This window comes from Macadamia integrifolia, chromosome 11 (assembly GCF_013358625.1).
Source record: "Macadamia integrifolia cultivar HAES 741 chromosome 11, SCU_Mint_v3, whole genome shotgun sequence".
NCBI lineage: Eukaryota > Viridiplantae > Streptophyta > Magnoliopsida > Proteales > Proteaceae > Macadamia > Macadamia integrifolia.
In genome coordinates this window covers 461700-476157 of record NC_056567.1, presented here as the reverse complement: position 1 = coordinate 476157, position 14458 = coordinate 461700, and the positions used below count along the sequence as shown (strand labels likewise).

The following is a 14458-nucleotide window of genomic DNA, read 5'->3' as shown; positions in this document are numbered from 1 at the left end:
CCCCCCAAAAAAAAAAAAAATTATAAGAACAGATTAACCTTCATTGGGCTTGATAATGGTGGGCAATAGATGAGATCAGGGCACATGCCAAAGAAGGAGAAAGTAGAATGGCTTTGGAGATGCTTTGGAACTTTGCTTGGGATTTATTATTGTTATACTTATATTCAAAACCATTTTATTAATGTAATAAAAGCATGGCCTAAAGTATTTAAAAAATAAAAGGGGGATGTAATAAAATAATAGATTTGCCAAATTTCTATTATTTTATTCACAACAAAAATTTTGTTGGACCTTTCGCATGAAATGAGATGCATATTTCATCACAATATAACCATTCAAAAAACAAATCAATCTTCATTTCATTTATGTGAAGATTGTATATAAATACCAGATATTACCATTTTGAATTGAAATTGTGGATATTTGTATGAAAGCTGGTGTGAAAACACAAGACTGAGATATTGGAGAAAATCAATAAATAAGTAAATATTTTCTTATATATATTTATGGACAAGAGTTTTCTTAGTGGGGGAATCTATGTTTCTTCTTTGATCGTAGATTCATTAGAGCGCAAATCCAGCAAACACAGAACAAGAGAGCATCTTTAGTGTGAATAACGTGGTCTTTTCACACACGTTGTGTCTTGACATAGGTACACCTTATGAGGTGGCATTCTTTCTTCTTTACAAAAATCATGTAAAGTGCCATAGTACATTGAATCATAAGTGTTTTTTTTTTTAATTAATTTACGACTCTGTTTATTTGCGGAAAAAAATTAAGGGGAAATGAAAATTTTCAAGTCTAAAATGAAAACTTTTGTAATCATTACTTTATTCAATTATATTTCTTACTCTAAATAATTTTATTTTTAATGATTTAATTATTAAATTTATGATAAAATGAACTCTATCTGAGAGCGTGGCCCCTTTGCCAATGCCCAAACCAATGAGAGCACATGCATGGGCATTGACCAGAAGGGGATGCAGTGTTCACTTTACAACCCTGTGTCTAGGTAGGGGTGTGCTCTTGGATAAAGAGCATATTCCCTAATTTAATTTTACTTATCAAATCCCTTAATTTTGAAAAATAAATAGAAAGATTACGTCTAAAAAAATATTTGTACTAAATATAAAGAAATTTAATTAATAGTTTATATAATCAGGTAATGATAAAAAAATATTTATCTAAGTTCAAAATTCTTTACTCTCTTTGCCTTTATTTTCTCACTTGCAACCAAATAGAGCCAATATTCTTCAATTGATTATGTTGTGGTCGTCCATGTCAAGGTGTGAATCACGAAGAAATTCTTCATGAATTCAAAAATCGGAATTGGATCCACTGATTCACATTCTATCCATTCTAGGGTTTACATGAAATTCAGACCAATTCTAGCCAATTCAAACTAGAATTTAATCGAAATCAGCTGGATTTGATGTTGATCTGATATCAATTCCAAGTTAATTGATTAACCTTGGTGGAGACCCTTATATTGACTGACTATCTAATATTTTTATAGTAAAAGCCTAGATTGCCTATTAGATGTTAGTATCCCTCCCAGACATAGTTTTAGTGCATGGTATTAGAACAGTTATGACTGAAGTCCAAATGTATCATCAAATTGTGTTGAACATATAGTAATTTATGTCATAGCCAATCGAAACCAGACCAAATTGATCGTTTGACTCCCCAACTTACACTCATGTACTACAACTTGCCACTTTGATGCACCCAAACCCTTTTCCCCTCAGTAACCATTAAGATTTGCTAAGATATCCTATTGTTTTCTTCCGTTGGACTTCTGTTGGACTTTTGGCATGAAATGTGGTCCATATTTGCAATGATTTACTTTCATCACAAAATAAGCATTCAAAAAACTAATCAATCTTCATTTCATTGATGTGAAGATTGTACATAAAAACTGTCAGCCATTGCCATTTTGATATCATGGAATTATGGATATTCGTATGAAAGCTAGCTTTGTGAAAACACTTTGAGATATTGGAGAAAACCAATAAATAAGTAAATATTTTTTTTATATATATTCAAGATGAGTAAGATGGAAGACACCTAGTGCCGGATCAGGGTTGAAACTTGAGAAAGGAAATACAATTAACAAGATATAATGAAGACTTTCTATCAAAGAACTCCCTATAAATACCCGTTTTTAAACCTATTGAACTAGAAATTTGAGTATTGAATAATGTATATGAGCTATTCTATTCTATTTAAGTAGTGTGGATTCATGGGGTATTATTGAGGTGTACTACTCAACTGTCTGTTTACTCTTGGAACTCCCTTCATTGTTATTCAACTATTGTAATTCAGTTCTTCAATTCAAGCTCTCAGATCAATTAACTTACATTCAAATTGATACCCTGTTTTTGTAATCAATTTTACTGTAATAATCTCTGTTTTGTTATTCTGTTAGTCGTCTCCTTATTTTCTCACCATCTTCAACTTCATAGTAATCAGTTTCTTTGAATTTGATTCACAATTTTGTTTCAAATGTTTTTTCTTTATTAACTTACTCTCTATTTTTTAGAAATCTGGTATTTCAGTGGCCTTTTTGGAAGGTTTCACACATAGACTTTCTTAGTTTTCAAATCACAAAAGAAAGAGTGTTCTGGTAATAATAAGAAAGAGTCTTCGCTTTAAAAGCCAGAAGCCCTTTGTTATTTTTAGGGTTAAGAGATTATAAGAGAATAAGATTTGCCTCTGGTGCTTTGTTTTGAAAATTCAAAGGATGACTCTTCAACGAATTCCAGGTGTGAATCTTTTCTTGGAGTGAAAGATATGTTTGCCTAAACAACATGCGCCAGATTTTGCCAAATTTGGTGGTACATGTTGCAAAGTTTATTATGGCCTCTCATTTATATCTGAAGTCCGAAAAAAGCACCAAGAAATCCATCTCTGATCTCTGTTTACTAAGTTTCTGATCATCTCACCGGATTGTGGCAGAGGGCAAACACAGTGGAAACAATTTTATGCATTGCTAGTTGTTATGTGCTGAAAACCCAGGCACCACCAAACATTACAATACTGTAGCTTTGATAACATCTTTCTTGAATAAATCTCTCATTGAATCAGTGACAATCGTTTATTTCATTAGTAGGATAAACAGCCATGTTACTCATCTTATAGCCCAAGGAAGCAATGTATCTTCTTGCTCTTCGTTGGGAGTGCAGTGTATCCTGGTTTTTGATTGATGCTTTGGCCTCTTGACATTAGGAAGATCCCTGCCCCTGCTCCGCTCCAACCCCAACCAACCCCACCACAACCCCCCCCCCCCAAAAAAAAAAAAGAAAAGAAAAAGAAAAAGATCAAAATTAAAGAACCATATCAACTTTGACTCAAAAAGATACGGTGATAAGTAAATTAAAAAAAAATATATAGTCAAATTCAGCAAGAACAAAGTAAATTAAACTACTGTCACATAATTCCAACCAGAAAGCAAAACATGTAAATCTGATCAAAAACTTAGGGATCCATCTTAAATGGAGAATTTCAACACAGTACCATAGGAAAACGAAAAAGAGAGAACACATCCAATACCCTGAAATCAAATGACAAAGGATAGAATGAGAAAAAAAAAAATAACATGTTTAGAATCATCTCAGTTTCTCCTTCCCAATGTTCTTCTTAGCCGCTTCCTTGATCTTCTCAATATACCCTTCAATAGGTGGAGTTAATGTCGCCATAAACCGATTTGCAGGAAACGGTGTCAGATCAGGAACCAGTGCAGCTTCTCTAAGATTTTCCGGAAGAGCTTCAATTGCCTCTTTCTTCAATCGAAGCAGTGTTGATTCTGCCGCCTGTCGGGCTCGGTGCCGCCTCATCAAAACCCGGCTATACTCCTTTGCAAGACGCCGACCATCTTCAACGGTCAATTCATACTTTGGGATGTCCTTCTCATCAACCAGACCTAATGAGATCAGATCCAACCCTGGAGTCCCAATAACCATAGGAGATTCCTCCTCACTTTTTCCTTTCTTCTTAGCCTTCAAAGCATCAATTTCTCGCTGTCGCTCTTTGCTTATGAGACCCAGTTTTTCACGCTCAGCTTCTCGTCCCTTCTGTTTCGGTGTCAGATAACGGATAGGTGTTGGAGCATCCATGCATGAATCAACCATCTTGTTAAGGTGTTCAGTGGCTTCACGCATTCGACCTCCACCACCACCTCCGCCTCCAGAAGACGCGCCTTTTTTCTTCGGGATGACAGATCGTTTCAGTGGCGCTGCTGTCTTGAGCTTTCCTTTACCTTTTGCAGTTCCACTGACAGAACATCGTTGTAGCAACTGATGATTAAGTGATTCTAAGGATGAAGTCAGAAGTTTCAATCTTGAGATATTCATGTTTCGGATCATCCTTCAGCAACAGGGGAAATTTGGATTTGATACAAAACCTCTGAGTTTAATACCTGTTCATGGGCAAGAAAGGTTTGTAAGAATTGTTTTGGAGGCTATTTTTTATTTCTCTCAAAATTGAATGCTTCAGTATTGTTTGGAAATTTTAATGAAACAACTTGAAGAAAAAAGATTAAATAGAATAAAAAATATGTTGAAAAATAAAAAATTATAGAATTAAACTGAAAGCATTAAACCAATAAAAGCAAAAACTACAGAAAATTAATCCTCAGAACCCAAAACACAATGTTCATAATTTATTAAAAAGAATATTGCACCAACATATTAAAATTAAACCAATGATCTAGAATCCATGAAATAAATTCACAAAGATACCAAACTAAGTAGCAAAAGTTCTCATACCAGCCAACAGTCAACAACTATCAAAGTGTCTCCCCCCCCCAAAAAAAAAAAAACCCCAAATCCCATTCATGAAAAATTGTATGCCAAACACGAAATTTTACGAAACTAACCGAAATATTTCGGTTTCGTAAGCTATCGAAACGGAACAGCCTGCGGTACTGAAGAATATCAATAAATTTTGCAGTTTTTGTAAAATTTTGACCATATTTTGGATTTCAGTATCGTTTTGTAAAACCCTTTGTATAAAATGCATGTTTTTGATTGAAAATTTACAGTTTTGATGTAATTTCGACCAAGTTTCAAGTTACGGTATCGTTTCCTTAGTCTCGACTACAAAGAATGAAACTTCCTAGAAAAATTTGTATGATTTTTTTTGGGCGAGCCTATGGCACAATGGCTTGCAACATGTTGGTGACAAGTTCAAAACTTGGAAACAACCTCTCCTACAACGCAGGGGGTAAGGCTGCGGACATTTGCCACCCCCCTGCAGTAGCAGGAGCCTTGTGCACTTGGTTACTCTTTTCTTTTCTTTTCTTTTTTGTGGCCAAATCACTCCCATATCTTTGTAATGAACCATGAATAATAATTGATAATTATGAATGATTTCTAATTTTATGTGCATTCATTCCTAAAGCATATTTTAGTTGTTTAATTATGTGTGTTCTAGTACTAAATTTTGTGTACACAACATACAACATACCACGTACAGTACCCACCGATGGTCAAAGTCAAACTACCATTTTGTATGTGTGTGTGTGTGTGTGTTTTCATTCCAAGAGTTCTACTATGTTTGAAGGGCCTAAAATAGGACTCCTAGAAGTTTTGGGAACTAATTTGGCCATTTGGGCCTCGACACAATCAATTCAAACCAGTAACCGAAACTAAAATTTTGCGGTTTTGCGAAATATCTCAGTTTTGAGCCTGGTCGAAGAAACCGAAACCTTGAAGATAAAGGGTTTAGTACTGTAGAAACCAGGACTCTGAAATCCGTGGGGGGGGGTTGGGTTTAGTTGGTAAGGACCACACTCCACAATTAAGAGGCATGAGTTCAACTCTCCTTGGGGGCTTACCTATAAAAATTAAAATAAAATAAAAAAGAACCAGGACTCCCAATCCTACTGGGACAGGAAATAGGATTCCTATGTCCTATCATGACTAGCATAGCAATCAATAGGAATGCTTAAATAATCCAAAATAAACTACAGAAGTTGACAGAAGCCTGTGATATATCCGACACCATAGTTAGGTCTTTGAAGAGAAATTAAATAATTTGAAAACAATCAGTCTAATTACGCTGAAACTTTAGTCGAGTGGTCAGTATGTTCCACTCTACCATGCAGTAACAGAAGGAGAGATTTCTCTCTCAGTTTAGATGGTGCAATTTAACCTAATACATTCCCAGAACAGAAGTCCAGCATTGAGGTGTAAAAATCTACAGTAATGAAGTAACTCTAAAGAAAACCATGTTGGAGAGATGATACAACAAAAGCTCATGGAAATCCAGAAGAGGTTCTATATGCTTGAACTAGAAACATATAGTAATTTCAGATTACTGAAGTTCGCAGAAAATAAAGAATGGAAAATAAATTGAGAGAATTGAATTCCTGAATCCAACTCTGAACGAGTAAACAACTGCTGTAGACAACTAGAAAGGCACTGAAACTTCATACACGGCCTCTGGAAGTAACAAAAGAATTACAGATATCATAAAACTTGCAGCCTCTTTTGGGCAGGTACAAACTATTTATAGCTAGTAACTAAGAATTTGAATTGAAATAAGAAACTCCTATCCAATTACAGACCTTAACTAAAGCCTAAAAAGCATTTTCCTAACGTAAATAGGACATTTTTTTTGGGGGGGGGGGTGGGTTTAGTACAGTATCTACACAGGTTGCTATTTTGTTTTTGTAACAATGCAATAGTAAAACCAGCAGTGCAAAAAGAACATAGGACCCACCTGCATTAGTCTCAACACAAAGAGTCAATACAACTCCCAATGCAATATAAATTCTCAGCACCTAGATATTATATTAAAACTGTCACAAAGGAATAACATTCCCATACATAGCCTTGGTCAAACTACCCTTTGTTATCCATCCAAAAATAAATAAATTACCCTCTGTTTTGCCAAGTCAACTTAACCATATACTCTGGTGGGGGCTGCCATAGGATTGGCGGCCGGTTCATCACTTCCCTTGAGAAAAGGAAGATAACCCAATCTCTAAATAGCAAGTCAGATAGACTGTGTTCTTCAAGATTATCAGCTGCTAGTTAGTTAGCAATCCTGTTCTTAACTCTATCAATGACCAAGTGAATATCAGCTAATTGATCTTTGACTAGTTTTGCCTTTCTCTCTCCCATGCACACCAAATTGTAGCTAGCAATACTGCTTGCCATAAAAATTTCCCTTTCCTAAGGAAGCCATACCAAGAAAGTTTCTTCACATCTTCTGGAAGAATTCAAGTGACATAAAACAGAGCAAGAAAATGGAACCAGTCATGGATTTCTACCCTGGTCATCTGTTCTGGAGCAAATTACAGATGAACACCTTTATATGATAGATTTCCCATCCTAATGCCCTGAATTTCACTGGAGGTATGGATTTCTATATTCAATTGTAAAGGGCAGAATCACAGGGGCTCATTTATGTGCAGAGACAATGTTACACACAGCAAGAAAAAAAAAAACTTGAAGGAAAAGGGCTATTATACTCGAAAGAAAAAACCATTTGTACCAAGAATCATTAAATAGGATAAGATTTTATAGAGTTTTGAACAGGTTTGCATTGGGGATAGGGATTATATGAGGCCTACAAAGTAACATCTCGGGTGGAATTTTATTAAATATATGCAAAGCATCCTCCATTAGATTACATTGAACATAAACCACAAAAAATGAACTCCAGGACAAGATATTCCTCTCATGCATAACATCAAACACATGCCTTGCGTCTCCATTTCAAAACAGTTAGCATAAACATACAATAAAGAGCTCCCTACAAGGTAAAAACTCCAACCCAGATTTCAGAATCAGCCCATGAATCTGTTTTCCCATCCTGCAGCGACTTTAAACAAGCATAAGCACATGGAAAGAAAAATAATCGCATTGAGCTTCATCCCGAATCTATGCATCTGGGAGGCTAAACCCAGAGCTTTCTCAAACGTCCCCCACTGGGAATACGCAAAATCATAGTCTTCCAAGAGACGACTATTAGTGTAGGCATTTCATGAAAACCTTTCTAGCAATCTCTAATTCGATTTTATTTTATTTTATTTTTACACAGAAAGGCACGTACTTAATCCAAGTCAGTTACCAAATCCATCTAAAACGCATCCCTTCAAAGAAAAAGAGAAGAACCGGGAAGAATAACATCCATGTACAAAGGTAACAGTGGCAACACCTCAATCTCGCAAGAACATGAAGAAGCAATAAAATCAAAACAGGGGGATAAACCTACTAACTTACCAAACTTGGAGGAAAGAAGAAGCAATGAAATAGAGAAGGGAAATATCCGGGAATCTGAACTAGTGTTTCTTCTCTTCATCATCCAAAAGAAAAAAAAAAAAACGAGTGAGAGAGAGGAAATCGATCATACCTAGCGACCTTGAACGAAATACATTTCTCGAGAGGAATCGGAGGTTGAGAACTTGAGAACGGAGAACTCGGCTCTGTGTGGAGAGTCCGAGACTAGAGAATGGAGATTGATCGAATATGGTATAGATGATTTCAACTCCACTGTGTGCACTGTAGAAGGGTATTTTTGTCAATATGGGAAATTGTTAGGTTCTAATTACCAAAACACCCTCTACCACTGCGGTACCAACGCCTCTCAGAGACTTGAGGACCTGATCTCTCCCCCAAATGCAGAAGTCGCTGCTCGATCGAGAAAGGGAGAGGTGACAGAGAAGACCAGAGAGAGAGAAAAAGTAGAGAGCGATCAGCGAGAAGAGAAGATGACGGAGGCAGTGGTAAGGAATAAGCCAGGAATGGCGAGCGTGAAGGATATGCCTTTCCTCCAGGACGGACCCCCGCCTGGCGGTTTTGCACCAGTCCGCTACGCTCGCCGCATTCCCAATACTGGCCCCAGCGCTGTTGCCATCTTCATGACCGCGCTCGGTGCTTTCTGCTGGGGCATGTATGAGGTTGGCAAAGGCAACAAGATCAGGAGGTATATAGCCTATCTCTCTCTCTCTCTGCTTCCCCTTTCCCTCTTCTATATATCTGTTATACATCGTGGATTTGATCTGGATGGTAGGGTTTGAAACACATTACGTGATTGCTCTTTTAGATTCCAATTATTATGAAACCTAGATTTTAGTCCTTTGGTGAAATCTGGTCAGGTAGAATATTATATTCAGTTTATGTCAATATACATTTTTCGTCTATGTGCTTCTTTGATTTTAAATTAGGATTTTAATGTGTTTGTCATTCAGAGTTGGTATTTGTTGCTTAATATGAATTCATTGGCTTAAATAGGAAATTACACAACCAATTACTGTTTCTGTAATAATGAGTTTCCACTGTGTTTAAACTTAAAGTTCTGATTTTGAATTCAATGGATAAATTTATCAAAATCATATGAGACTTTGGCACTTCCTTACTTCGACAATGTTTGCAATTTCATGTGTTGTAAAATAGTTCAAAATATCTTTCAATTTCAAAATAAAGAGTTTCCATGGCCATCTTCTGCTGTCGTTTGTTGGAAACTAGGTCACCATCTGTTCTAAGTCTGTAAGAATCGCAATCCTCTTTGCTCCCATTGTTCATGCCACCTCTACGGGAAGCTGGACAGATTTTGCTTCAGCTTCTGCTGCAACCCCCCTTATGTCCATGGTTGTGAACAGAAACTATAGCATTCCTTTAATTTGATAGAATTGTACCACCCTGTCCGATCTGATGAATCATCATAGCCGTCCACTGAGATTGTAGTGAGAGAATCAGAGAATAAATCTGATTTGGTGATTCCATTGTTTATATTGGATTGGACAGATGTTGAAGACCTTTCAATTATTTTGGTTTTAGCATGTTTATAAATGCTCCATATCTAGGTCTTTAGGGTTGTCAGTCTCTGTGTGGGTAGTGGGGATGTGAAAAGGGTTCGGACTTCCTAATTGTTGCAGGCAGACCAGTCCGATCGGGCCTGTTTAGGCCTTATTTTGAGCTTTTGTAAAATATTTGGGCCTTGGGCTAAATATTTTGAGGGTTACTGTTGAAGGCCAACTTTATAAGCCCTCATGAAGGGGTTGTCAATCAGATCAGAGTATTTTAGTTTCTAGTTTCTATTTCCATGTAGTTCTAGGGTACTATGGGTCAGTTTAAGTTTATATTGTAGTTTAGATTCTATTTGTATGACTGGTGCTAGAGGCTCCAAACACTGTTAAAAGAGTTCATATTTTCAGTCCAAGTGCTTTCTATTTTCTGTTTCCTTAGGCTGCGTTTGGTTGGTCAAATAGTGTGAGACAGTGTGTGAAAGTAGAAGAAAGTGTAGGGAAGTGAAGTGAAATGAAAGAAAATGAATTTCTTATCATTGTTGGTTGTCCATGAGAAAATTACAAGAAAAATTATCCACAGGAATCATCCCCACTCACTCTCTTTCTTCCTCCTCGGAGTAGGGACTCCTTCTGCATCTTCTACAACGGCTCACATCCCACTCAGATGAGAATAGGAAAGATGCCATGCACAAGGACAAGTTCTCAGCTTCCGCAACTGCTCTGACTCATGATGAGTGATAGCTGGCGGTGTGGAAGGTGCTGCACATGTGGGTGTGGATGGTGAGACATATTTGCCTTCTGGTTCTCATCTGAGCGGGATGTGAGCTTGCTTCTGAGTTTGTGTATGTGTTTGTTCAAGGGACATGTTCTCTGACTCCAATGCTGAAGCCCGTTGTTGGGCTGAATAAATGTTCACCTTTACATTTATGCTGAAACAAAATTGATGGGAGTGGGTGGGTTTATTGAAGAGGAGGGTGCATATACTGATCACATATTGCTTTCCCGAGATGTCCCACCAAGCTTGAAGATGGAGATGGAGGGAATATGTTTGAGATCATGATAGGCGTGTTTGGTACGCAATCCTAGTTCTCAATAATGAGATCCAACTCGGAGACCATGGAATGGTAACACAGTTTGATGTCTGATCTATTCCAACTTCTAGGCAATCCTAACTCAATGCATTTTTTAGCTGTGAAGAAGAGGAAGAACAGAATAATGCATGCGGTTTGGTCTGGTTCACCTCTGATCCAGATTTCTGGACCAAACCCTACGGTCAAGATTTGGTCCAGTCTAGTCCAGTTGTGGGGTCCTGCTGATTTTATTTGTTATTTCCTTTCTTAATTCAGTAGTTGAGTTAGTGAAGGAAACTCCCAAAACAGCTGGTTGATTGGGATCCGTTTCCTTAACTGTTTGGGTTGTCTTTTTTTTAATAATTGAAAAGAAAAGATCTCTTCAGTTAAGATCTCCAGAGCATCTGTGTATCAGGGGGCTTTTGTTCGATTAAGATCTCTTCTTTTTTATTATTATTTTTTCAGTCTAGGATGGTGCCAACTGAGCCAATCGATTGGCAGGTCTAGACTGCTATTTTGAGTTTTGTTTTAAGAGTTCTGTAAATATATTGTAAGGCTTAACATTCCTTCTTTGCACATACCTTTCTCTTTCATTGTTCTAATCTGCTTTGCTGCTTAAGCCACGTTTCTGTTTAGTTGTTTTCTATTTTGTTAGCATAAGATTATGCCATCTGAATCCTGTATGATATCTTAGTTAAAGTTGTTTTCAGTTTTACTCTTCTAGAAATCTGTTTCTGCTTTCATTCTCTAGTTCTGATTTAATATTTTGGCTTCTGGTCTGTTTGCTGGTTTCAAGTCTAATAGTTCCATCAATTTATAAAAAAATCCTAATTTGTTTTCCAATTTTTGAATTTCTGATTCAGTTTTCTGGTTGCTGCTTTCTGATAGTTGTTTAGTTTTCAGTTATTTATCCTTGTCTATTTAATCCATTAAATAATTGTATTCTGAATAATTTATGAAATCGAATTACTTGTCTAGAGTTCTGTCCTAGAGTACTACCCTTAATAGGATTCTTCCATAGTTCAGAATCTGGATCGTTCTTCAGTTCAAAATTAGCCTACAACCAGAATATTGGTCAGATCAGACCTTTCTTAATCTGTTATTTAATTCCTCTTGAATTCTGGTTTGTTCCTAATACAAACTCTGTATGTGTTTCCTCTTGGATTCTGGTTTGTTCCTACTTCCTAATACAAATTCTTGGTTTATAAACGCTAGCCTTTAGGTGTTCAGAATCCCATTATTACTTCTTGCTCTGGTTGAACCGTATAAAGAAAAGTGCACCTCCCTATTAAAAAGTGCTGGGCCAGGGTAGTGGCTTTTGTGTTGATGAAGGCATGGACGTTTCCTTCAAGCTTCTGCCTGGATCGTCCACTACTTTTGGCAGAAAGATCAATGGAGCTCCAATCGGCACTGTAGAGGATGCTGGCTTGCTGCATGTGGAGGAGAATCATGTCATCACTAGGGTGGAGGTGGGGCTGAACAGTATATTTATAGGGGAAAGAACCACGTTGCTGAGGTCGACAGTATTTGGGTTCTTATGGTGGGCTTTGGAAATGGAGGTACCAGTGAGGATAGCGAGAAGCATGGCAAGGAGAGTGAGATTCGGAGGTAATGGAATTGTGGAAAGTATGGTAAGGGAAATTTCATAATTTTAAATCCCATATTAGCTGTGCTAGCAATGCCATCTCATCCTCAGGGATACAAAATTCTGTATCTCTAACATGGACCCAGTTCGAAGATATCCCATATGTGGAGGACCCAAAATGTAATACCCTTTTGAAGAGGGTGGGGTGTCACTTCTATTTCTGCTTTCTCTTATGTATTATCTTTTACCAGCTTTCCCTCTATTAGAGCTTAACTTCAATCTAACTCTTTATATATATATATATTATTAAATAATTTCCAGCCTTAATTGTTACTTATCGAACTAGTACACTCCTCCCCCCCCTGGCCCTCCTCTTTTCTTTTAGGGGATGGGGGCAGCGGGCAGCATTGGTTTGTGTTATGATATTTCTTTTGTATGGAAGGTGCCATTTGGTTTTCCTGCCTGTTTTGTTAGTCTCAGCCTGGATGGTTAGGATTCATTTCATTAATTTAATTGTGGGGCCTAAGAACATGTTCTGGGAGGTTGCCTTGCATTACTTCTGCCTCACTCATTATCTGTTTTGCTTCTTTCTTTCTTCTTCTTCTTCTTTTTTTCTTCTTTTTTTTTTTTTTTTTTTTTTGAGGTTTATTACCAGCAAGGTAGGAATGGATTGTGGTTCCCTTATACATGAGTTTTGTTAGTATTTGCTTCAGAAAGAAATTAAAATGATTGTTAAGAAATTGAAACTGTTGGTATTCAATAATTTAATCATTTAATCAATATTTTATTAATGAATAGGTAATGGTGTAGTGTTACCTGAATATGCTTATGTTGTGGCTGTTTCATTCTCGCAGGGCGATCAAGGAAGAGAAATATGCTGCTCGTCGAGCAATACTGCCCATGCTTCAAGCAGAAGAGGATGAAAGGTATAACTCCTTTTGTTCCCTCATTTTAGTCTTTTACTTTCCCCTTCCTGTAATTAGTACAAAATTGCCATATTTAAGAGTTGGATCTCAGAGTATTAGACTTCTGCAAGTGCCCCTTTTAGACAATCCTATTTTTGTCCCATAACCTGTACAAAATCTGTTGCCCGTCTGTCTCCTTTCAGATTTGTTAAGGAGTGGAAAAAATATCTAGAGGAGGAAGCCCGGATAATGAAGGATGTGCCTGGTTGGAAAGTTGGTGAAAGCGTCTACAATTCTGGGAGATGGATGCCCCCTGCAACTGGTGAGCTCCGACCTGATGTATGGTGAGAAGTGGCATGTTAATAGACTTTGCTTGTCGCATCAGAGAAAACTTGGTGTATGGTGGGGATAAGTCATTTGACTCCTGAGTATTGAATCTTGCTCTTTTATAGCAAGTTCCTTGCATTTCATTGTTGGTCTTCTCTCCTGTTTTGGGGAACGGAATAACTATTGTTCACGATAATAATATCTTGGGACAATTTCGATGTTTATACTTTAAAATTGCTTCTGATTAGATCCTTTCTGACGGGCAGAAATGTTTGTGGAGTTTTCCCCTCTTTTTGCTTTTCTTTTGTTTCAAGTGAACAATGTGGTTATTGATGTACCACACACCAATCCAATAGGGAAAACAACATAAGAGAAGAAAGATAACCAAAAGAGGGAAATAGGTCTTCTGAACAGAACAAACAAAACCAGCAGCTAATCAGATGTAAGTAAATCCCCTAGACGAGGAAACTAGCTAGGCTGGCTCTATGTTTGGCTGTGTCTCTATGACAGAGTTGCATGATCTAGAGGCCCAACTGAACAAGAGGTTTGTGATCCCTGCCAGAGATAAAGCATGTTCTATGCTATTTTACAGTATCAGTTGAATGTTACTACCTGCATGTGTCCGTAATATCACCCTCCATTCCCCTTTGACTGGAACTGGTTTAATTTCAAAAGCTTTTCAAGCCCTATTATGTGAGCTCTCACCTCAGCTTCTGTTGAGTTGCTTCATTGTTGAATCTCTTTGATGATTTTAATTCTAAGCCTGAGAAATCAAGATGTGAAGGTGAGTAGAAGATGTAGTATAATTGGGCAA

At 37.2% G+C, this 14458-nt stretch overlaps 2 protein-coding genes across 3 annotated transcripts; one reads left to right on the top strand and one right to left on the bottom strand.

The window, feature by feature from the left end:
• Positions 1 to 3390: 3390 nt before the first annotated feature.
• LOC122093793 lies at positions 3391 to 8508 on the bottom strand. Of its 2 annotated transcripts, none has more exons than XM_042664275.1 (2): positions 8362 to 8508; positions 3391 to 4417 (listed from the first exon to the last, which is right to left on the bottom strand). In XM_042664275.1, exon 2 carries the CDS (start codon positions 4362 to 4364, stop codon positions 3609 to 3611), a length of 756 nt encoding a protein of 251 aa, XP_042520209.1. In that variant the 5' UTR covers positions 4365 to 4417; positions 8362 to 8508; the 3' UTR covers positions 3391 to 3608. The 2 variants fall into 2 exon arrangements, with proteins under 2 accessions (XP_042520209.1, XP_042520210.1); XM_042664276.1 differs by lacking the exon at positions 8362 to 8508 and adding an exon at positions 8232 to 8250.
• A 94-nt stretch (positions 8509 to 8602) lies between these two features.
• On the top strand, positions 8603 to 13868 carry LOC122093794 (NADH dehydrogenase [ubiquinone] 1 alpha subcomplex subunit 13-B). Its single transcript, XM_042664277.1, has 3 exons — positions 8603 to 8934; positions 13267 to 13338; positions 13521 to 13868. Exons 1-3 carry the CDS (start codon positions 8720 to 8722, stop codon positions 13663 to 13665), a joined length of 432 nt encoding a protein of 143 aa, XP_042520211.1. The 5' UTR covers positions 8603 to 8719; the 3' UTR covers positions 13666 to 13868.
• The last annotated feature ends 590 nt before the right edge of the window (positions 13869 to 14458 follow it).